The 25,848-nt window shown below is 42.7% G+C and overlaps 1 protein-coding gene across 3 annotated transcripts in view; it reads right to left on the bottom strand.

Annotated features, from left to right (window-relative positions):
- The window catches only part of EHMT1 (euchromatic histone lysine methyltransferase 1), a 152,433-nt gene extending 126,634 nt beyond the window's left edge, over positions 1–25,799 (bottom strand). The window contains exon 1 of one of the 3 annotated variants that reach the window (XM_047831537.1): positions 25,736–25,799. In XM_047831537.1, coding sequence (XP_047687493.1) covers positions 25,736–25,798 — 63 coding nt within the window. In that variant the 5' untranslated portion in view covers position 25,799. Of the gene's footprint in view, positions 1–24,505; positions 24,696–25,735 lie in introns of those variants that run through there. The other 2 variants (XM_047831538.1, XM_047831539.1) reach the window with 2 other exon arrangements.
- Positions 25,800–25,848: the final 49 nt, after the last annotated feature.

Below are 25,848 nucleotides of genomic sequence, written 5' to 3'. Positions count from 1 at the left end.
CCAGGGAGGCTGCTAGACCCTCTCTACTGCACAGGCCAGCCCTACAATAAAGAATGGTCAGGGCCACATTGTCCATACGATAAGTGAGCTGAGAAGGCCTCTAGAGACTCCCTCCCTGGTGACTAATGCCATCTCTTGGTTTAATTTCCTCTCTACAGTATTGAGACTTCCACATCTGTATTTCCAGCTCAGACCTCCATCTACCTAAACATCTCCACCTGAATGTACGTTAACGTATCTAACACCAAGCTTATGATCCACCCCCCACAAATCTACTCTCCTTGGAACACCCCATCTCACTCTACCACCACTGCCAGAGCTCAAGCCCAAGGCCTCAAAATCTGGTTTTCTCTCTTTCATGTCACAAACTACACCCAATCCATCAGCAAATCCTTTTGGCTTCCCCTTCAACATATTTCCAGGATCTGACCATTTCTCAAGACATTACCCTCAACTTCTCACTTGCCAATCTTGAATGTTCCAGCTTTATTTTATTTATTTATTTTAAAGTAGGCTCCACACCCAACGTGGAGCCCAACCTGGGGCCAGAACTCGTGATCCTGAGATCTAGACCCGGGCTGAGATCAAGAGTTGGACGCTTAACTGACCACGCCACCCAGGCACACCGAGTGTTCCATCTTTAAAACTTACCCTGAATCTGACCTTCTTTCTCTCTCCCCAAGCCACGTCTCCATCAGCTGACCACACAGCAGCTCTTCATGTCATCCGCTCACACGCTGGCCCCTCAGCTGATTCCCAACATGCAACAAGAATGGCCCTGTTCAAACTGAAGTCAGAACCTTCCATCTCCCCCAGAGGTTATCCATTTAACACCACTGCAGTGACACTGGCTTCCTCGCTGACTCCTCAAGACTGCAATGCCTGTCTTCCCACATCCCTCCTCATTTGCTCTTCCCACATCTGTGTCCTCTGCTGGGATACAAGCTCCTGTCCATCTGGCTCACTGCCACATGCCCAGACATGGCACGGGACAGACACCCAATCTGCACATGATGACTGAGCAGACAGAGGTGCAGACCACACGTGCACAACAACTAGAGACCAGCAGGACCCGTCCACAACCCTCTGCCCTCCTGGTTGTAGTTCCAGCCCATACTCGGGCCCAGCCCGGCTCCAAGGCAATCACAGGCAATAGTCTTTATCAGGAAGGTATTCGTAAAAGGAAATTTTAAAATAAATATCACCACCTTAACTCAAAATTTTCATTTCCTTCCAGTTTCTCTTCAGATTTCTCACATTTTACATGATCATGAGTCACACCAATAATTTTCCCTTAAACATTCCGTATCTCCATAGTCTTCACAATTATCCCATTAATAGTAGTATAATATTTCAAGTTGACATATGCTAAGTATTTAAGCATTTTTCTATCACTAATCATCTGTGATTTTTCAATTCCTCTTTACTTTGAAAAACAATGTCTTCATAAGTGATCATTACTATGAATTCATTCACTGTTCAAGGGTATTCAGTGAGCACCTACTACATGCAAAGCACTATCGTCTCTTCAGCTGAAGTCCCAAAGATAAGGTGCCTGGGCCTGTGCATCAAAACAGCTTTTGGTCTTTGTGACCAGCCCCCACGGGCTAGGCTGCCAGCTAGGTGTTCTATATCAACAATGGGTTCCTTCCTGCTGCTTCCCCTCAAACCAAGGATCCTTGATACCTGCCTCTGCCCCCAACCCTCACCCCCGCCTCGTATGAACCATCATCACCACCATCCAGCTCAGACACACCCCACCACCCAGCCCAGACTCTGACCACCCTGTGGACTCTGCCTCACATGCACACTGCCTACACCTTCGAAGTACAAAGACATCTCCCAGTGTCTGTCCATCCTGTAACACGTTTTTGGCCATGGGTAGGCCCAGCCTTCACACAAGTCTTCATGTCTGTGCTGCCTCCCTGTCCACACCATTCAATCTGGCCACTGCCATTAGGACCCAATAATGTCTGTTAGTCTGCAATTCAATTTGGATGTCAAGAAACATTTGCTCACGTTTCTTGGCATCAGGTATACATATGACTCCACTCAGGGATCACTGTAGATATATATTTTAGTTTTTGTTTTAATTTCAGTTAGTTAATATACAGTATAATGTTAGATTCTGGTGTGAAATATAGTGATTCAACACTTCCATATATCACTCAGTGCTCATCACAAGTGCATTCCTTAAATTCTCATCATCTATTTAACCCATCCCCCTCCCATATCCCCTCTGATAACCATCACTTTGTACTCTATAGTTAAGAGTCTGTTTCTTGGTTTGCTTCTCTTTTTTGCCCCTTTGCTCATCTGCTTTGTTTCTTAAATTCCACATGAGTGAAATCATATGGTATTTGTCTTTCTCTTATTTCGTTTAGCATAATACACTCTAGCTCCATCCATGTCACTGCAAATGATAAGATTTCATTCTATGGATGAGTAATATTCCATTGCATACATATACACCACATCTTCTTTAGCTATTCACCAGTCGATGGACAGTTGGGCTGTTTCCATAGTTTGGCTATCGCAGATAATGTTGTTACAAACATTGGGGTGAATGTCTCCCTGTGACTTAGTATTTTTGTATTCTTTGGGTAAATATCTAGTAGTGCAATTGCTAGATTGTAGGGTGGTTCTATTTTTAACTTTTTGAGGAACCTCCATACTGTTCCCAGAGTGGCTGCACCTGTTTGTGTTCCTACCAACAGTACATGAGGGTTCCCCTTTGTCCACATCCTTGCCAACACCTGTTGTTTCTTGTGTTGTTGAGTTTAGCCATTCTGACAGGTATGAGGTGATATCTCATTGTAGTTTTGATTTGTATTTCCCAGATGATGAGTGATGTCAGGCACTTTTTTTTAAGTTTAAGTAATCTCTACGCCCAATGTGAGCTCAAACTCACAACCCTGAGATCAAGAGGTGCATGCTCTACAGACTAAGCCAGCCAGGCACCCTGAGCATCTTTTCATGTGTCTGTTGGCCATCTGTGTATCTTCTTTGGAAAAATGTCTATTCATGTCTTCTTCCCATTTTTAATTGGATTATTTGCTTTTTTGGGGTGTTGAGTTTTATAAGTTCTTTATATATCTTGTATACTAAACAGAGATCGCTATATTGAAAAGAAACCTCAGCACAATCCTTATCAGAATCCCAGACGACTTCTTTGTACAAAGTGACAGGTGACCTTAAAATTCACATGGGAACTTTAAGAGTCCCAAAACAGCCAAAATAATCTTGAAAAAGAACAAAGTTGGAGAACTCACACATCCTCATTACAAAACTTACTACAAAGCTACAGTAAATAGGAGTGTGATACTAGCATAAAGACAGACACGTGATCACTGGTAACAGAATTGAAGAGTCTAGGAATAAACCCATAAATCTACGGTTAATCAATTCTCGACAATGATACCAAGACCATTCAATGGTGAAAAAAACAGTCTTTTCAACAAATGGTGCTGGGACAACTGGATATCCACATGCAAAACAACGTACTTTAACCTCTGCCTACAAAATTAATTTAATGTAAAATGGGTCATACAAAACTAATTTACATACAAAAATTAATTTAAAATGTTTCAAAGGGAGTGCCTGGGTGGCTCAGTCAGTTGATCATCCAACTCTTTTGGCTCAGGTCACATGATCTCAGAGTTTGTGGGATAAAGTCCTGCATTGGGCTCTGCATTGACAGCGTGGAGCCTGCTTGGGATTCTCTGTCTCTGCCCCTCCCCTGCTGTGTGTGTGTGTGTGTGTGTGTGTGTGTGTGTGTGTGCGCGCGCGCGCGGTTCTCAAAATAAATAAATAAACCTATTAAAAAAAAAAAAAGAAAGAAAGACCATAGCAAGTGTTGATGCTGCTGTAAAGAAATTAGAACCCTCCTAGACTGCTGATGGGTATACAAAACTGTGCAGTCACTGTGGCAAACATTCCGGCAGTTCCTCAAATGGTTATCTTCAATTGAGATAACTGTAGAATCGTGTGAAGCATGAGACATAATAGGCTGCCTTGTACACTTTGCCCAGTGTATAAGTTTCCCAGGGTTGCTGTCACAAAGTACCACAAACCGGGTGGCTTAAAATAAAATAAACTTGGTATCTTTTCACAGTTCTGGAGGTCAGCAGTCCAACATCAAGGTGATGGCAGGGCCATGCCCCCTCTGAAGCTTCCAGGGAAGAATCCTTCCTTGCTTCTTCCACCTTCCAGTGGCTATGGCAATCCGTGGTCTTCCTTGGTTCACAGATGCGTCGCTCCAAACTTTGCCTGTGAGCACATGGCAAGCTTCTTTTGTATCTGGGTCTGTCCTCCTCTTAAGAGAACACCAATCATTGGACATAGGGCTCACTCTAAATCGAGGATGATTTCATCCTGAGATCCTTAATACATTGGCAAAGACCCCGTGTCCAAATAAGGCCACATTCTGGGGTTCCAGATGAACATGAATTTGAGAGGACACTATTCAACCCACTAATACTCACTTTGCCCCACTATAACGTTTTATAAAACTACAGTATGATATCATAACCAGGATACTGAACTGAGACTGACATAACCCACCAATCTTACTCAGATTTCCTCACCTTTAGTTGTATTCACATGGAAGTCACTGTGTTACATCCTACACAATTTTGTCACCTGTTCAGGTTCACCTATCTACCACTACAGTCAAGATATTGAACAGCTCCAACACAATCCAATGTTTAAAGGACCAGTCTGGCTTTGGCACAAAAAATAGATCGGGTAGGTACAGCATGAAGGGGTGACTGCTATAATCCAAGAAAGGCACAGTGGTGACTTAGTTCCAAGTAGTGACACCTTTAGAGGGACAGTGGTGGCAGAACTGAGCTGTTGTCCTGTGGGTACAGCCAACAGGACTTTCTTTTTTCTTTTTTTCTTTTTTTTTTTTTAACGTTTATTTTATTTTTGAGACAGAGAGATACAGAGCATGAACGGGGGAGGGTCAGAGAGAGGGAGACACAGAATCCAAAACAGGCTCCAGGCTCTGAGCAGTCAGCACAGAGCCTGATGCGGGGCTCGAACTCACGGACCATGAGATCATGACCTGAGCCGAAGTCAGCCGCTTAACCGACTGAGCCACCCAGGCGCCCCCCAACAGGACTTTCTGATGGACTGAATTCAAGATGTGAGAAAGAATAAAGAATGATTCCTTGTATTTTTACAAGGAAAAAGGTAAATTTCTATATTTACTTGAGAGAACTAACATCTTTATGATGTCCAAGAACAAGAAGTGTCTTTCCTTGGTTCAGGTCTTTTGTTTCAGGAGTGTTTTACAGTTTTCCTTATATAAATTTTGTACATTTCCAACTCACTTCAGAGTATTTCATCCTTTGTGACAGTGTTGTCAAGGGGGCTGATGTTTTGTATATCTGAAGGCTCTTGATGTTTATGTGTCAATTTTACATCCAGTCAATGACCTCACCATCTGCATTTTAGCACTGACCCTCTTAGGGTCTCCAGGCACAGTCATCACACTTGCAAATAGTTTTACTGTTTACTATTTATTTTCTAATTCTTTTGCCTCTAATAGTTCTCTTGTCTGATGCATTGCTTAATCCCATGAATAAAATGCTGAAGATTAGCAAAGATGATAAGCAACTAACTTTGTTACTAGGCTGAGTAACAGAGAAGAGGAGCTCCACAGACAGGGAAGGACGAAGTGCAGGATTAAGAGGTAGGGGTAGGGGGTAGGATGCGTGATATAACCCAGGCAGATTGAGAGCTTGGAAGAAGGTCTTGTCCTAACTGTACTCTGAGGCAGCTGCAGCCCGTCTGGCATCCTGTTTGTGACCTTGCTCAGGAGACCCCGACCCCAAGGTCCCAGAACGGGGTCCTAACCACAGACACCGTGAGATCATTAATCTCTGCTTTGTTAAGCTGCTAAACTTGAGAGTATCTGTTACGCAGCAACAAATAACCAGCATATTATCTTTACTAGGGTAAATTTTGACAAATCCTGTTTTCCTAGGAAAGTTTCCACTTCATCTAGGTTTTCTTTTGCCAAGAACTGTACAAAACATTTTCTTACAATTCTGTTATCCTGCAAAACAAGAAGACACTCAAAGACTAATGTCAAAAAGAAATAGCAACTGCACGACTAGGTATCTATCCCAAGAATACAAAAACGCTGATTCGAAGGGGCACATGTACCCCAATGTTTATAGCAGCACTATCAACAACAGCCAAAGTATGGAAAAAGTCCACATGTCCATCGATTGACAAACAGATAAAGAAGTAGTGTATATACACAATGGAATATTATTCAGTGATCAAAAAGAATGAAATCTTGCCATTTGTAACAACGTGGATGGAACTCGAGTGTATTATGCTAAGTGAAACAGGTCAGAGGAAGAAAAATACCGTACGATTTCGCTCACGTGGAATTTAAGAAACACAACAGATGAACATAGGGGAAGGGAAGGAAAAATAAGACAAAGACAAGGAAGCAAACCATAAGAGACTCAAATACAGAGGGAACAAACTGAGGGTTGAGGAGGGAGGGAAGTAGGGGATGGGCTACATGGGGATGGGCATTAAGGAGGATATTTGTTGTGATGAGCACTGAGCGTTATATGTGATGAATCACTAAATTCTATTCCTGAAACCAATACTACACAGTATGTTAACTAACCTGAATTTAAATAAATATTTAAAAAAGAAAAATAACAAAAATTTAAAAAATAGAATCTTGCTTGAAAGCCTCCAATGGTAAATTTGGTATAATTTGCACTCTAAAGAGAAAAGGTTAAAAAAAAGACTGCATTTAATAAACATAGATTCATTCTACAATAATACTAAAAAATGAGAGACAACAGAGGAAAGAAAGTTATTCTTTAAAAAATAGTGCCGGGGCGCCTGGGTGGCTCAGTCGGTTAAGCGGCCAACTTCGGCTAAGGTCATGATCTCGCAGTCCGTGAGTTCGAGCCCCGCGTCGGGCTCTGTGCTGACAGCTCAGAGCCTGGAGCCTGTTTCAGATTCTGTGTCTCCCTCTCTCTCTGCTCCTCCCCTGTTCATGCTCTGTCTCTCTCTGTCTCAAAAATAAATAAACGTTAAAAAAAAATTAAAAAAAAAAAAAAAAAGAGTGTCCAAGAGTGCCTGGGTGGCTCAGTCAAGCGACTGACTCTTGATTTCAGCTCAGGTCATCATCTCAGCACTGTGGGATCGAGCCCCACATCAGGCTCTGTACCCAACAGCATGCTTAAGATTCTCTCTCCCTCTCCCTCTCTCTCTCCCCCCACGTCCCACCCCTTTCCCCAGCTTGTGTGCATCCTAAAATTTTTTAAAAAAAATTTTTTTTAAATAAAAGAAAATAGGGCACCCGGGGGGGCTCCACAAGTTACGCATCCAAATTCATTAAGCTCAGATCATGACCTCACAGTTCGTGGGTTCAAACCCCACATCAGGCTCTTTTTGTCAGTATGGAGCCCACTTCGGATCTTCTGTCTCCCTCTCTCTACCCCTCCCCTGCTCACGCTGTCTCACGCGATCTCGCTCTCAAAAATAAACATTTAAAAAAAACAAACAAAGCCAGGGGGCCACTGGGCCTGAAGCATGAGCTGAGGAAGTGACAGGAAAAGATGGTAGGGAGCCCAGGACCTGATGCTACACGAGGCCTTGTTGGCCCTGGTGAAGAGCTCCCAAGCCACAGGAAGTCTGCATGCACAGCAGAAACACTATGTGGACACTAGGCTCCTGAGCACAGATCACGGAGGCCATGGGAAAGCAGGAAGAAGAGGCGGGTGTGGGCCCCAGCACAGCCTTTATGGCAAGCGTGAGATGTACTCTAAAGGCAGAGCCAACAGCAGTTTCTGAGGAACGCCTTCTGCAGATGGAGTCAGTCACTAAAGGACAAGTGGCCACAGGAGCAGGCTCGGAGGTCAGCGAGAGCTCCAGCTGCACCCTGGGTTGAAGGTGCCCATCGGCCCTCCCAGCACTTAATACATCCCGGAACCTGGAGGCCTGGCAAAGGTGACGCTGGGGTCAACAAAGCACTGGCTGATGCCGTTCAGGGTAGGGACACAGAACAGGGGGACCTGAATAGGGCCCTGGGGCACTTGAGTAACTACAAGGCTCCAGAGGAAAAGTCCTGCAAACGAGACTGAGAAAATAGACCTGACAAGGTAGGCAAAACCAGAAGAGTAAGGGGTTCTGGAAGCCCAAGGAAGAAAACTAAGCACTCCTTTTTTCTTGAACTACTATGTCAAATGCTGTCAAGAGGTCTAGTAAGATGAAGGCTGAGAACTAACCAACAAACTTCGCAACACCTAGGTTAATGGTACCAACAGCCTCAAAGGGCAGGGTGGCAGGTAGTTCCCGATAACAGCAAAGGAAGAATGAAGTCCGAGTCACTAGGATTTAATTTATAGAAAAGTAAAGAAGCACATGAACACAAACACCTCGTGTTTGTGAAGCCAGGGTGATAGAATGTGGAAACTAAAAAGCAGCTGAGAGTCTAACATTTCAGGACGCCTGGATGGCTCAGTGGGTTAAGCGTCCAACCCTTGATTTTGACTCAGATCATGATCTCATGGTTTGTGAGTTTGAGTGTGAGTTTCAGCCCCAAGTCGGGATTCTCTCTCTCCCTCTCTCTGGCCCTCCCCCACTCGTGCTCTATCTCTCTCAAAATAAATAATAAAGTAAAACAGAAATTTTAAAAAAATAAATAAATAAGAGTCTAATGTTTCAACCCACATCTATGCTTAGGAGATCTGTGGCAATGCTGGACCAAACCCCAGACCTCCCACTGAGCCAGAGCTCATGACCATACTCACCCTGCAGGGCCGCAGATGCAAAGACGAAAGAACTGCAACACACACCCCACACGTTCCTGGCGGCTCTGACCCACACATGTGCACCTGCTTTCCACAGAGCTCCACTGCTGGGCAGCCACCAGCAAGTCTGCTTTCCAACTGGTCTCTCCTGATACCTCACTCCTCTTACCCACAAAATGGGGACATTCCTCCAGACTTCCACTAAGTCCTCTTACTTGTTAGCCCTTTCCCTGGAGAAGTCATCTCTCATCCTCTCCCCTAGATTACAGGGCTCTCATCCTAGACGGTCCAAAGTGAACGCCAACTCCAAATGTTCTTCAGGCTAGAGCAGTACTGACCAACAGAAACACAGGATAAGCCTCAAGTGTAATTTTAAACTTTCTAGCAGCCAAACTTAAGACGTAGAAATAGGAGTAATTAATTGTAATAAACTTTACTTAACCCAATATATCTCCAAAATATTATCATTCCAGCATACAACCGACATAATTAATACTAAAAAGAGTACAAAATATCTCAGTAAGTCTCTGTAATCCAGTGTACATTTCACACAACACATCTCAATTTGGTGTGCATACACGTCAAGTGTTCAAAAGCCACTATGGCCGGCTTGTTGGGAGATGCCAGCCACCTCTCCACTCCAATCTGTACACGTGCAGGAGCCAACCTTTCTCCAAGATTCCATTTGGAATTCTGAGCAAGACACCCGTGGTATCATTCTGCAGCAGGAATGAACACACAGGAAGCTTCCTTTAACCACCCCAAGTGGTTAAACATTTCCTCTTTGGTGCTTCTGCAACATTTTTCTCTTTTAAGCAATTATCAAACCAATTGTGTGTGTGGTTCTCAAAACTAGAATACAAGAATCTCCATAGGGACAAGGTGCCATGTTTATACTGATGTGGCTCAAGAGTTCAAAACTGACACACAGAAGGCATTAAATGTTACAAAATCAAACTAATGAACAAACATGTGGAAGCCAGTTAGTTCCAAAAGATTTACCCTAGGACAACACCAGAGGGGGGGGGGGGGGGGGGGAAATCCATAAGCCAATTTCGGCTCCTTCTTTTTCACGAAGTTTTACAACATTTACAAATCACCTAAAATGTGTCAGGTAATATTCAAGGTGCTGGAAACTAATAAAAGTTAAAGCCCTACCTTCAATGAGGTTACGGTCTCGCCATTAAGACAATAACGAAGAAATAACATATAATGCAACCAGTAATGAAAACAAACTATGTGGGGTGCCTGGCTGGCTTAGTCGGTAGAACATGCAACTCCTGGTTGTGAGTTCAAGTCCCATGATAGGTGGGGAGATTACTCAAAAAATTGAAAAATAAAACCTCACAGATATGTGTCCTGACAAAGGACGGGGTGCTCTGGAAGCATAGGGAATACATCCCCATCAGAAGTCAGCAAACCAGAGCCTGCCACCTGAAAGCCTGAAAGCCAAAGATGTTTTTTTTAAATCGTAAAAATCATCTGCACTTCAAATCCCAATATCCACACATACAGTGGCACACAGCCAGGCTCATCTGTCCACACATGGTTTGTGGTCTGTTTTCACGCCATGAGGGAGAGCTCGGCAATGACAGGCAAATGCACCTGCACCAAGGTCTACTCTGACTGGACACTTTTGCCGTTGTAACCAGTGTATATCTATCACATCAAAAGAAGAAAAAAAAAGAATGGTGGACTTTGAAAAACATGCTTTTAACCTGCAGATTACTATGCTACTGACTCTGATGGCAAAGCACTGTGCTTATCAGACACCCTAACCAGAGCAGAAGACAATAGTAAACATTGGCATTACAGACAAAGCCAATTCACAATTCACAGGAAAGCAATAATCAGGAAAGTCAGAAAATTCTAAGCTCAACAAACTCCAAATAAGATAAACTCAAAGACATACTCACCTAGACACATCATAATCAAACTGCTGAAAGCCAAAAGAGAATTTTGAATGCAACAAGAAAGAACCAACTCATTTCATGTAAGAGAGATCCTTGATAAGATTAGAAGCTGATCTCTCATTAGAAACCAGAGGCTAGAAGGCAGTGAGGATGACACACTCAAAGGGGTGAAAGAATGTCAACCAGGAATTCTACACACACCAAAGTGCTTCCATAAATGAAGAAGAAATTAAAACATTTAATATAAACAAGAGAATCTGTCACTGGCAGACCTACTCTATAAGAAACATTAAGAAAGTCTTTCAACCAAGAATGAAGCGACAGAAAGAGAAATCAAGAAATCGATTCCATTTACAGTTGCAGAAAAACCATAAAATACCTAGGAATAAACCTAACCAAAGAGGTGAAAAATCTATACACTGAAAACTATAGAAAGCTTATGAAAGAAATGGAAGAAGACACAAAAAAAATGGAAAAAGATTCCATGCTCCTGGATAGGAAGAACAAATATTCTTAACATGTCGGTACTACCAAAAGCAATCGACATATTCAATGCAATCCCTATCAAAGTAACACCAGCATTCTTGACAGAGCTAGAACAAATAATCCTAAAATTTGTATGGATCCAGAAAAGACCCTGAATAGCCAAAGCAATCTTGAAAAAAAAAACCAAAGCAGGAAGCATCACAATCCCAGACTTCAAGCTATACTACAAAGCTGTCATCATCAAGACAGTATGGTACTGGCACGAACAGACGCTTAGATCAATGGAACAGAATAGAGAACCCAGAAACAGACCCACAGACATATGGCCAACTAATCTTTGACAAAGCAGGAAAGAATATCCAATGAAATAAAGACAGTCTCTTCAGCAAGTGGTGCTGGGAAAACTGGACAGCGACATGCAGAAAAATGAACCTGGACCACTTTCTTACACCATACACAAAAATAAACTCAAAATGGATGAAAGACCTAAATGCAAGACAGGAAGCCATCAAAGTCCTTGAGGAGAAAGCAGGCAAAAGCCTCTCTGACCTCAGCCGCGGCAACTTCTTACTCAACACATCTCTGGAGACAACGGAAACAAAAGCAAAAATGAACCACTGGGACCTCATCAAAATAAAAAGCTTCTGCACAGCGAAGGAAAAAAATCAGCAAAACTAAAACTAAAAGGCAACTAAAGGAATGGGAGAAGATATTTGTAAATGACATATCAGGTAAAGGGTTAGTATCCAAAATCTATAAAGAACTTACCAAACTCAACACCCAAAAAACAAATAATCCAGTGACGAAAGGGGCAAAAGACATGAATAAACACTTCTCCAAAGAAGACATCCAGATGGCCGTCCGACACATGAAAAAGTGCTCAACACCACTCCTCATCAGGGAAATACAAATCAAAACCACAATGAGATACCACCTTACACCTGTCAGAATGGCTAACAGTAACAACTCAAGCAACAACAGATGTTGGCGAGCATGTGGAGCCTCACATAAGGCCCTGAACTGACAATGCAGAGCCTGCTTGGGATTCTCTCTCTCTTCCTCTCTCCCTGCCCCTCCCCACTCATGTTCTCTCAAAATAAATAACTTTAAGGAAAAAAAAAAACACACAAAAGAAAGGAATGGAGAAACAGAGAAACAAAGACGTAAGAAATACAGAAAACGACCAAACTAATAAAGCAAATCCTACCTTTTTAGTAATTACATTAGATGTAAGGAGATTAAATACTCAAATTAAAAGACAGACGACATATAAAAAACATATATATGTGCATACATATATGTACATATACATGGTCCAACTGTATGCTGTCTATAAGAAACATCTTAGATTGAAAGATACAAAGAGCTTAAAAGCAAAAGTGGGAAAACGAGCTACAAAGAGAAACCACAAATTAGAACCCAAAGGGCTACATGGTTATCAGACAAAACAGGCTTTAAAAAAAGAACTATTGCCAGAGACAAAGAGGGACATTTCATAATGATGAAAGAGTCAAAATAACAGGTAGATATAACAATTATAAATACACACACAACTAATATAGCCTCAAAACACATGAAGCAAACACTGATAATGACTAAAAAGAAAAGAAAATGTAACAATACCAGGAGACTCCAAAACTTTACTGCCAGTAACTAACAGAATCACTAAAAAGACAACAAGGAAGAATGAGTAAGATTCCACACCACAGACCAGCTCCATCTAACACAGAGAAACAACCTACCTAAGAACTGCACAGTACTCATTCTGTTCAGGCACTCATCAAACACTCTTCAAGACAGAACATAATCTGAGCCATTTTTAAGAAATTAACTAATTGAAATAAAATGAAATTAAAGTATGTCTTCTGACTGTAATAGAATTAGATTAAAAACCAACAAAATAGCGAAATCTAGTAAATACCTAAATACTTGGAAATTAAACATACTTCTATATAATCCATGGATCGGGGCTCCTGGCTGGCTCAGGTGGTAGAGCACGTGACTATTAATCTCAGGGTTGTGAGTCAAGCCCCATCATGGGCATAGAGCCTACTGAAAACAAAATAAAAAAATGGGCAGGGCACTTGGGAGGCTCAGTAGGTTGAGCATCTGACTCTTGCTTTTGGCTGAGATCATGATCCAAGGGTTGTGGGAATGAGCCCCACATCAGGCTCTACTCTGAGCATGGAACCTGCTTAAGATTTTCTCTCTCTCTCTCTCTCTCCCTCTGCTCCTTCCCCATGGACATGCACTCTCTCTCTAAAAAAAGAAAAAGAAGAAGAAACAGGCACACCTAGATGGTACAGTCGGTTAAGCGTCTGACTCAAGATTTCAGCTCAGATCATGATGTCATGGTTGTGAGACCAAGCCCCATGTCAGCTTCTGCACTGAGCGTGGACCTTGAGATTCTGTTGCCCCCTCCCCCACTTGCGCTCACTCTCTCTCTCTTAAAATTTTTTTAAGTTAGAAAAAATAAAAAAGAAACAAATAATCATCCATGAGTCAAAGATATCACAAGGGAAAATAGAAAATATTTTGAACTGAAAAAAAAATGAAAATACAACATATCAAAATTTAGAGGAGGAGCTTGTTTTAGTTTTCTAGGACTGCCATAAAAGAGTATCATAACTGGGTGAGTTAAAACAACATAAATTCATTATCTCATAATTCTGGAAGCCAGACATCCAAAATCAAGGCGCCAGCTGAGCTGCACTCTCTCTGATGGCTCTAGGGGGTCTTTATTGTGCCTCCAGCTTCCAGGTGTTCACAGGCAATCCTTGATGTTCCTTAACTTGTAGGTCCCCTCCAGGTAAGCCTGTCCTCACAAAGCACTCTTCTCTCTTATGCTGGCACCAGTCACATTGTATTGGGGACCATGCTCTTCTGAACCTCATCTGAACTCATCTATAATGATCCCCATCTACAAATAAGGTCACATTCTGAGGTACGGGGGGGGGGGGGGGACAGGACATATCTTTTTGGGGAATACAAATCAACCATAACACAAATTAAAAAGTGCTTTAAGGGAAATGTATAGCTTTAAATTCCTTTATCAATCACAATAGAAGAACTCAAACCAAGATCCTAAGCTTCCACCTTAAGAAACTAGAAAAAGGGCAAATTAAATCCAAAGCAAGCGGAAGAAAGTAAATAAAGATAAGAGTGGAAATAAATGAAAAGAGAATAAAAAAGAGTATCAACAAAATGAAAAGTTACTTCTTTGAAACTTCAACATAACTCACAAAACTTTGGCTAAACTGACAAAAAAAAAAAAGAGAGAGAAGACCCAAATTACTAATATCAGAAATGAAAGAGGGAATATTACTACCAACTTTCTAAAAGAGAGAGAGAGAGAGAGAGAATTATAAGGGAATACTATAAGCAACTGTAAGCCAATAAAGTAGATAAAATGAACATATTCCTAGAAAGACATAAAACACCAAAAATAAGAATATAAACCCTAAATATCTATAACAAGAAATTAATAATGAGGGGCACCTGAGCGGCTCAGTCAGTTAAGTGTCTGACTTCAGCTCAGGTCATAATCCTGCAGTTCATGGGTTCGAGTTCCACATTGGGTTCTGTGCTGACAGCTCAGAGCCTGGAACCTGCTTCAGATTCTGTGTCTTCCTCTCTCTCGGCCCCTCTCCCTCCCTCCCTCCCTCTCTGTCTCTCTCTCTTTCTCTCAAAAATAAACATTTAAAAAAAATTTTTAAGTTAATAATGAAAAAACTTCCAACAAAGAGAAGCCCAGAACTAAACTGCCTCACAAGTGAATTCTACCAAACATTTAAAGAACAAATAACACCAATAGTTCACAGACACTTCCAAAAAATAGAATACACTTGCCAACTCATAGAGCCAGTATTACCGTGACACCAAACGCTAAAAGACATCAATAAAAAAGAAAAACTACAGACCAATATAACATCCTTTATGAATCCTGATGCAAAAATCCTCAACAAAATACTACTGAACCAAATGCAGCAAGATGTAAAGAGGATCAGGTATCATGACAAAGTGGATTCACCGCAGAAAGAGTTGTTTCAACATAATGAAAATCGGGGCGCCTGGGTGGCTCAGTCGGTTAAGCGGCCGACTTCGGCTCAGGTCATGATCTCGCCCTCCGTGAGTTCGAGCCCCGCGTCGGGCTCTGTGCTGACAGCTCAGAGCCTGGAGCCTGTTTCAGATTCTGTGTCTCCCTCTCTCTGACCCTCCCCTGTTCATGCTCTGTCTCTCTCTGTCTCAAAAATAAATAAACGTTAAAAAAAAAAAATTAAAAAAAAAAAAATAATGAAAATCAACGTAATACACCATATTAACAGAACAAAGGATAAAACCGTATGATCACCTCAACAGATGCAGAAGCACTTAAAACCCAATATCCCTTTCTGATTAAAAAAACAAAAAAACAAAAAAACCACTCAACAAACTGGGAATAGAAGGGAACTTCCTCAACCCGATAAAAGGCATCTATGAAAACTCAAGGCTGACATCATCCTTGATGGTAAAAGACTGAACACTTTCCCTTCAAAACAGAAATGAGATGGGTGGGCTGCTTTCACCACTTCCATTCAACTTTTTAATGCAGGTTCTAATAAGAGCAATCAGGCAAGGAAAAGGAAAAGAAATAGAAAGCACCCATATTTGAAAGAAGAACTAAAACTCTTGTATCTCTCTTCCCAGACACCATGTTCTAGTGCAGCTGACGCTTGAATAAGTCAGGGTGCCAGCCCCGTGCACTTGAAAATCCACATGTAACTTCCGACTCCCCAAAAACTTAACTAAAAGCCTACTGTTGACCAGAAGCCTTACCAAGAACATAAACAGTAGATTAACAGATTTTGTATATCATATACTGTATTGTTATAATAAAAAAAAAAACACTAGAGAAAAATGTTAAGAAAATCATAAGGAGAGCACTTTGGAATACTGTACTGTATTTATCAAAACAAATCTTATGTAAGTGGATCAGCAGTTTAAACCCATGTTGTTCAAGAGTCAACCGCGCACTAATGTGCATTTTTCTGTGTTATGTGCCATACATTAATAAAGTCCTCCCAGAAACCGTCTTTATGTTTTGGCTAAATGTCTTACTGTTATTGAATTTGTATGGGGACCGACATTACAGACCCATAATGGCAGATCCTAACAGACCACTTCTGTAAGAGAAGGAAAACAGAAGAGCCAATGAGCCAGAGATGGGGCAACACTTGATCTTGCCCTTTCACCAGCCCATAATACAGCTGGCATTTTGTTTCACTCTAGTGTTCAAGGAGCTCACAAAACACAGGCAAAGGGCAAGGATGAGCAAGCAACCAAGACTCTCTAAGCCTACATACAGCCTTGGAATCTGACAGGGAGTAGAGGACCTAGATTCCAAGGACAGAAATCAGTTTAACAACTAGCAAACAATTTTCAAACAATTTTTGAACCTAGCAAACAATTTTCAAACTACACAAGACAGAGAGTCCTCTAGGCCTCTCTTAGGCAGCACTTATTAGGAAGCAACTGGGTGTCAGATGCTTTCCATGTAATAATATCAAGACTCTGTTCCCTCCACTGAAACTAACGTAATATTGTATGTCAAATATACTTCAATCAAAAAAAAAAAATCTTTCTTTCCCCATGAGTTGTACTTTACAATAACCAAGCAGTTTTTTTGTTTGTTTGTTTGTTTGTTTGGTACAAGTACTCATAATAATAAACGAAGACTGCCATTTTGCAGTTAATGATTCTGAGCAATAAATATCAATGACTGTTAACATCTGCAAGATGACCAGACTTATCATGCCTAATTTAAAAAATCTCAATCCTAGTAACAAAGTATTCTTGATTAAAAAAAAAGTTTTTAAAAGACAAACCTAGGGGCGCCTGCATAGTTCAGATGGTTAAGCTTCCAACTTCAGCTCAGGTCATGATCTCACAGTTCGTGAGTTTGAGCCCCATACCGGGCTGTCTGCTGTCAGCACAGAGCCTGCTTTGGATCCTCTGTCTCCCTCTCCCTCTCTCTGCCCCTCCCCTGCACATGAGCTCTCTCTCAAAAATAAATAATCATTAAAAACAAAAAATGGCTAAAAGAGCAAATAAAAAAGTCATTAAAAAAGGGGGGGGGGGCACCTGGTGGCTCAGTTGAGCATCTGACTTAGGCTCAGGTCATGATCTCACAGTCCATGGGTTCGAGCCCCGCGTCGGGCTCTGTGCAGAAAGCTCAGAGCCTGGAGCCTCCTTCAAATTCTGTGTCTCCCTCTCTCTCTGCCCCTCCCCTGATCATGCTCTGTCTCAAAAATAAATAAAAACATTTGGGGCGCCTGGGTGGCGCAGTCGGTTGAGCGTCCGACTTCAGCCAGGTCACGATCTCACGGTCCGTGAGTTCGAGCCCCGCATCAGGCTCTGGGCTGATGGCTCGGAGCCTGGAGCCTGTTTCCGATTCTGTGTCTCCCTCTCTCTGTGCCCCTACCCCGTTCATGCTCTGTCTCTCTCTGTCCCAAAAATAAATAAAAACGTTAAAAAAAAAAAATAAAAAAAAAAAAATAAATAAATAAATAAAAACATTTAAAAAAATGTTTTTAATAAAAAATAAAATAAAAAAAAGACAAACCTACGTCTGATGCAGGCTCTAGCCCTGGGCTGTCCAACTGAGAGATAATGTGAACCACAAGCATGAACCCTTGTAGAGAATTTAAAATTTTCTAGTAATCACATTTTAAAAAAGGAATTAGAAACAAATTATTTTTAATAATATTTAACCCAATATAGCCAAAATTTGTATCTCAACATGCAATCACTATTTTTTAAAGTATTAATGTGATACTCTACATTCTCTTTTTCACACTAAGTCTTCAAAATCCAGTGTGTTTTTTGCACTTACAGCACATCTCAATTCACACTAACCACATTTCAACTGCTCAAGAGCGGCATGATGGCTATCATACTGGAAAGCAGCAGCTCTAGATCTTACATATCAACAACAGTAAATATACAGAACAGAGGAACATGTCAAATAACATCACAGCAATGCAATCAGCAAAATCAAGGTTATGGAAAGCTTTGGGACAAATGAACCATTATCTTCAAAACAAGTGCAAGAAAAAAATAAAGATTTAAAAGAAATCTATCCAGGGCAATGAATAGAGCATATTTTTTTCCTAATTTGAAATGAAATAAGAAATATGAACCCAAAAAAAGAAAAGAATAGCAACTGCATATTTATTGACTGAAATACTTATATTAACTGAAATATTCACAGATCAAACATATTCACAGATAGAGTGGGGACTGTCCATGAAGAGGTAAATGTTGATGCCGGGAGACAGGCACACAAGGCTGACTCTACCACCAAATCTACTTCTAAATAGGTTCGAGAAAGTTCCATAATAAAAAATCTAAAATATCTACACGTGTACCTGCTTGTATAGGTTCAATAACGATAATACTGCCAAGAGAACTGAGTGGACAGGGGACAAAGCAGAGAGACGTTTCACTTTATACTTTTTTTTATTTTGAACCATGTAACTATCTAAACTACTCAAAAAATTAAATTTACACATATACATAGCTTGACTCAATCCACTGGCCTCTGCAACTCCACCACGTCAACAGGCCCGAGCCTGCTCACTGGTCCCCCCTGCTTCCTTTCTGACCTTTCTTCAATCCACCCTCCACACAGCAGCCAGAGTCGTCTTTTCAAAATAGCATTCTGTGCCTAAAATCCTTCAATGACTGTCTACAGTGCTTAGGAAACCACCAACTCGTTACCAAAGCAACAAGACCCTATATGACCCTGCCCTGCCTCTCCAACCTCACCTCCTGCCACTCGCCCCTTCTGACCTAGTAATTCCACCTTGTACCAAAGGATGCAGACTCCCCCAATTCACGGTCTAGGAAACTGGGACATCCTTATAACACACACCACGTGGCTATTAAATATGTTGAAGATGTCGATGCACAGGAAATAACATACAAAAGAAGAGAATGAAAACAGCACATACTGATTACAGCCACTTTTAAATATGAGCATGTGCATTCATAAAGATCAGAAAAAAATAGATGACAAATATTTGGCATTTTTAGATTTCAATTTCCTGAATTTGTTAAAAATGCTTTTTTTTTTTTTTTTTTAATGTGCATAGTGTGCCTCAGCATTCCAATTCACACCTCACCTCCTTTAAGACCTGGGCTAACCCATCTTCCTCCTGGAGCCTTTCCCAACACAGGTCTGGCTGCTGTGATCAGTGCATGTGGTCGAACATACAAAATTGTTTTGGGTTATGGACAGGAAGCAGAAAACTAAGACTCTAGCCCCCACTCGGGCAAGGATCATCACACGTTAGATCCAACAACTAAGCTACCCACAGATGTCCTTTGAGCATTAGGGCTAAGTAAGATACATTCATTGGTCTTGCTTACCTTTATTATGACTCCAGAACCTTCCCCAGTCATGAGTCCAGAAACACAAACCACATAGTAAGATCCTGAGAGAAAGCAGCCCTTTGCACAGGAGAGCTATGCTTTCAGTGTGCATGAAAACTCACTTCTCAAGATTTACAGAAAATGCTTCTCATTTCTACATGGCAGAACACTTTCCACCCCCTCCTCTTATCAAAAATCAACCAAAGACAAGAACAGGAAAGAGAAACATAAACTCCACCCAAGAGACATTTGAAACCCATACACAAAAATGAATGGGAAGATGGAGGAAAGCTAAATCAATGCACAGAACAGAGAAAGGGCAGCGTATATCCAGGGTTACTGCTGAGAAGCAGGCTGATTGACCCCACAGAACCATGGAGAGGCTCAGAAGAAGGGGATGATGCCTGGGCTAAAAAGGGGTGTGGGTGTAAGAATACATACAGAGAGCACTGGACTTTCGGGTCTCCAGGCCCCTCCTACCCAGTCAGCAAAGAACTCCTCACTGGTAGCCGCAGAGACCAGAGGGGCAAGCTCTGTAAAACTCTACCAGAAGTGTGACACACTTGGGGACAGTGGGCACAAAGCAGGGAGATTAGGTAAATTAAAGGCTATGTACTGAGCCACGGGAAGACCTCCCTCCTCCTCCTCCTCCTCCTCCTCCTCCTCCTCCTCCTCCTCCTCCCCTTTAACCTAGCTCCAGAATGTCCAGCTTAACACTAGCAAGGCGAGAGACAAGGAGGCTTCTCTGAGGAAGCCAAACCAGGGGACAGTAACATCTGGAGGAGAGCCAACAAAAATTCAGTCATCACCCTCCACTGAAGCCACAAGCAAAGAAGCCCCCAAACACTTAGCCCTCCATTTTTAGCACTTTATTCTTAAAGGTGAATAAACAGCCCAGGATCACCAGACATTGGAAGAAGCTTTCCAGAATGAAAGAAAAAGATCAAAAAATACAACAGCAAAGAGGAATGCAGGAGAAACAAAAAAATCAGGAAACAGTAATTTTAAAATAATTTTTTAAAATTAAAAAATAATTTTTTTAACGTTTATTTTTTGAGAGACAGAGAGAGAGAGAGAGAGAGAGAGAGAGAGAGGCAGAGTACGAGCAGAGAGAAGCAGACAGAGAAAGGAAGACATAGAATCTGAAGCAGGCTCCAGGTGGCAAGCTGTCAGCACAGAACCCGACGTGGGGCTTGAACTCACAAACTGCAAGATCATGACCTGAGCCCAAGTCAGAAGCTCAACTGACTGAGCCACCCAGGAGCCTCTTAAAATAACTTTTTTTTTTTTTTTTTAGTTTATTTATTTTGAGAGAGAGAATCCCTAACAGGCTCCAAGCTGTCAGTGCAGACCCGACCCAGGGCTCAATCCCATGAACAGTGAGATCATGACCCGAGCGGAAATCCAATCAAGAGTCAGGCATTTACCACTGAGCCACCAGGCAACCCTACAGTTAAAACCTAAAAAAACATATTTTAAGGGGCACTTGGTGGCTCAGTTGGTTAAGCGTCCGACTCTTGATTTCCATTTGGGTAATGGTCTCACAATTTGTGGCATGGAGCCCATGTCAGGCTCCAAGATGACAGCCTGGAGCCTGCTTGAGATGTGCGCTCTCTCTCCCTCTGCTCCTCCCCCATTTGCACACACTCACTCCCTCTCTCTCTCTCTCTCTCTCTAAAAATAAAAACATAAATTAAAAATGTTAACTGTACTCTAGGAAATTTAACTAAAATTAAGCAATCACTGTATACGTTAAACAAGAATAGGAATCATTACAAAAAGAGAATAATATGTAAATATGAAAAGGGAAATTAAAAATTCTGTGAAAGAACTAGAATAGTCAAAAATGCTCCCAAAAGGTAGAACAAGATCAAGAGGTGACCAGGAAAATAGCTTTTAAAAATCAGAATACTAAGTACAGGAGCTATAACATTCAAATGAATGGTAGAAACTAAACTGAGTAGCTCAAATATATTATACAAAATTTCTTATAAACAAAAAGACATCGAACTCCAGATTTTGGGCTATTTAATGCCCTGCATGATAAATGAAAAAAGGCTACAATTAAGGCACATCATAGAAATTACGAAAATCAAGGATGCAATGATCCTAAAAACTGGGTGGGGGAATAATGGTTACAAAGGAATAATAGGGGTGCCTGGGTGGCTCCAGTCGGTTGAGCATCTGACTTCGGCTCAGGTCATGATTTCACAGCTGGTGGGTTCAAGCCCTGAGTCAGGCTCTGTGCTGACAGCTCTGAGCCTGGAGCCTGCTTCAGATTCTGTGTCTCCATCTCTCTCTGCTCCTCCCCCCACTCATGCTCTGTTTCTCTTTCTCTCTCTCAAAAATAAACATTAAAAAAAAATTTTTTAATGAAAAAAAAACCCAAAGGAGTAACAATCACACTGGACTTCTCAACAGCAATGATGAAAACTAGAACACACTAGAGTGATAACTTAAAAATTACTTGCAACCTGGAACACCAAACCCAGCCAAACTTACTCTTTAACATAGTGGTAGAATAAGTACTTTTTCAAACATGCAAGTCTGAAAACTCTGCCTCCCAAAAAATCCCTGGGAAGCTACTGAGCAATGTGTTCCACCACCATTAGGGAGTAAACACACAGAGGGGAGACATTAGATGCAGGGAAAGGGGGTCATTACGGAAGAATGACAGGAACAATTCCAGGATGAGAGTGTGCACCAATCCAAGAGAACAAGTGCATCCTGACTCGGGCAGGGCGACTCAGGACCACCGAGGAACTGAACAGTGATCTGACTGGGCTAAATGGAGGAAACTTAAATTGAGAAACATTTTACAGAATAGAAAGTGCAAGAACATTATTCTGAGGTTCAAAGAAAACCAGACAAATGAAAAATAAGGCAATTATTAACTCCAGGGAAGAAAGAAGGCTGCAGGATATACAAAAAAAAAAAAAGAAATACACGGTGCCTGGTGCTCAGCAGGTGGACTGCATGATTCTTAGTCTCGGGGTCGTGAGTTCTCCACACTGGGTGTAGAGATTACTTGAAAATGAAATCTTTTGAAAGAAAGAAAAGGAAAGAAAGAAAAGGAAAGAAAAGGAAAGAAAAGGAAAGAAAGGAAAGGAAAGGAAAGGAAAGGAAAGAAAGAAAGAAAGAAAGAAAGAAAGAAGAAAGGAAGGAAGGAAGGAAGGAAGGAAGAAAGAAAAAGAAACAGTTGTAGGTTTACTACCTGGCTCCACATGGCACAATAATGACTTGAACAGACTGAGAATTTTAGATGTGAACCTAACAGACAGGATTTTAGATGTGAATCTAACCAGAATTGTGAGTTTTCTGAATGAGACACAGAAGGTATGAGAGAACTGAAGTCCTCATCTACAGTCACTGGAAGCCAACAAATAACCCCTAAACTTGGTGAATGAAGATATGGCAACACAAGCATATTATTTAGATACCTGAAGTAAATGGTAAAGACTCAAGTGGCTGCTGCCTCTCTAGAAATGCAAGAGAGGAGGGTGGCTTTTTATAAATGTTGTTCAGCACTATTTGACTTTTTTTTTACTTCATTTTTTTTTCCTAAGTAGGAAAAAATGCTCTACCGTTTGAGACTGAGTCAGCCAGGCAGTCACTCTGAGCATTATTTGACTTTTAAACTATGTACATATGCACTGATTGTTTTAACAAAATAGTGAGTTTAAAGAAAGAGATACAGGGATGGTGGCTCAGTCGGTTAAGCGCCCAACTTCAGGTCATGATCTCATGGTTCGTGGGTTCAAGCCCCACATCGGGATCTGTGCTGACAGCTTGGAGCCTGGAGCCTGCTTCAGATTCCGAGTCTCTCTCTCTCTCTCTCTCTCTCTGTCCCTCCCCGACTCGAGTTCTCTTTGTCTCTCTCTCTCTCTCTCAAAAGAAATAGGCTTTTAAAAAAATTTTTTTTAATAAATAAAAAATAATAAAGAAAGAGATACACAGTAGGCACTCTGCTAGGAAAGCATACAATCTGCCTGGGAAGGCCCTCCAGCTGAAAGGTGACATCCCTGAGTCAAAAGCCTTAAGTCAAGTGACTGCCCTGTGCTCTGGTCCCAGGCAATACTGAATACACATTAAATCCCAAGAGCCCCCACTTACTAATCAACAAAATGGGGGCAGGGGATATACTCCACTAATCTTTTGCGTGAAAAAGTGGTGACTCACTCTCTAGGTCAAGACAAACAGAAAAGAATAAACATGCAATTTGGTAAGTTTCAAGTGTTCACTTTGCTGGTTCAATCATTTGGCAATCCTGATTCAGTAACCATTTGGCCACCCTGATCCAGTAACCATTGCCCAGATTTAGCGGCAATAGATGATCCTTGCCTACCCACCGTCCAGAAGGCCCCTTACCCTATCACGCACCTCCACAATAAACACTTAAAATCATGAATCTAAACTTATTGACGGAAAGGGACCACCGAAGATACAGCACATGTTTAAATGAACAATGAACACAGGCTCTCAGGCCAAACTGTCTGCATCCATCTTTGGGATAAGCTCTGAAACCCTGGGATGCATTCTGCCTGTTTCTTCACCTGCAAATAGGAATGCAACAGTACCCAACTCAGAAGATCGCGGTTAGGCTTCAATGAGCGAATTCAGGCAAAGCACTACACCAGGACGGGACACAGGTAAGGGCTTAGTGAACACAGGCTGTCATTATCACTGGTTCAGTCAAGGTCTCTACTCAAGGCTGCCTGTGGAATGAGAGCCATCTGGGGTCACCTGCTCGTCAATTATTTATTAAAAACCTACTATGTGCCAAACACCGAAAAAGTGCGAGTACTACAACTGACTGGGCCAAGTCATTCAATCTCCTCTAAGTCAGGAAATAACAGTACCTGCTGCACAGAGCAGAGAAACCTAAATGAGAGAACTTACCCAAAGTAAGCAAGTCGGCACCCCGAGTCACAGCAAGCGCTCAACACGTATCATCAATCACTGTACACCTTCTCTCCTACGAACTGGGAAGTGACTTTCAAAGTTAACTAATTTACCCACTTGGTCCAGAGCCTGATACATTCCTTGAAGGTATGGTAGGAATTCAATTAGCACTCCTTGCACTGAATTTCAAAAATTCCCTGCACCCCCCAGCTTACCATCAACACTCCCAAAAATGCAGGAAAAAGATGAATAAAAAGACCATCCCCTGCTCTGCACCAGGTTATCGTATCAGCTCCTTACTACACCTTTGCTTTCTGATCTTTAGAAGTCTCCGCATTTGTTACCACGCATGAAAGTACTTTCAGAGAAAAACTTTTGGATCACCACTTTTTTCCAAACCGGTCCCTTATGGCAGCCGGAAGACCGCACTATTTCTGCATTTCCACGGGCACACTGCCTCCTGCTTGCTTTTCCCTTCAGTGGGAAGCTAGTGGTCCATCTCAGAAGAGTTTGCTTTCTCTGCTGCTACAAGCTAGGAAACAAACTATCCTTGAGAATTAGCAAAAGGGAAGACTACACCGCATTTACAAGAGAATGGGAACTTTTTTATATCCAAAGCCCGTTTAGGCAGTTTGTTTAGAAATAAACTGAAGTCGTGCATTCCTGCTTCTGACAGCCGCCAGGGCTGGGCAGCATTGTCTGGGGAGAAGCGCGCCGGGCCGGCCAACTTTTCGTTAAAGACGGTGCCATCCTATTCGGAACAAAGTGAAAGGTCAGCGGGGCGCAGGAGAGGCGCCGGGAGCGGACGGCCTCGCCTCGGCTCGCGCCGCGAAGTTGGCCGGCTCGCCCCACTTTCCCTTTTGTCCTCCGCCCCTTCAGCGGGGCTCCCGGCCGAGGCCCGGGGCGCGCGGGGGCGGCGGCGCGGACGCGGGCGGCCGGCCCTCACCGCGCGCCCCGCCCGCCGCCCCCCGCCCGCCGGCCGCCCCCCGCCAGCCGGCCGCACAAAGCGCGCCCCGCGCGGCGCGGCCCGGACGCCGGCGGCCTCGGCCCGGCCTCGGCCTGAGGCGCGGCGGCGGCGGCGGCGGCGGCGGGGAGGCGCGGGCCCGCCCGGCCCCCGCCGGCTCGGCGCCCCCGCCTGCCCGTGCGCCCGCCCGCCCGTCGGCTCCGCGCCCGCCGGCTCCGCGCCCGCCGCCCCCGCCGCCGCCGGCCCGCCGCCCCGCTTCTCACCTCGGCATCGGCGGCGGCCATGGCCCGGGCCCGCAGCGTGGCCCCGCCCCTCCCGCGCGCCATCGCCCCGCCCGCGCCTCGCGGCTCAGGGCGGGGCGGGGCTGGTTAAGCGC

The sequence above is a fragment of the Prionailurus viverrinus genome, chromosome D4 (assembly GCF_022837055.1).
Source record: "Prionailurus viverrinus isolate Anna chromosome D4, UM_Priviv_1.0, whole genome shotgun sequence".
In the NCBI taxonomy this organism is placed as follows: Eukaryota; Metazoa; Chordata; class Mammalia; order Carnivora; family Felidae; genus Prionailurus; species Prionailurus viverrinus.
Note: the sequence above shows the minus strand (reverse complement) of the source record. Positions and strands in the feature narration are given on the sequence as shown.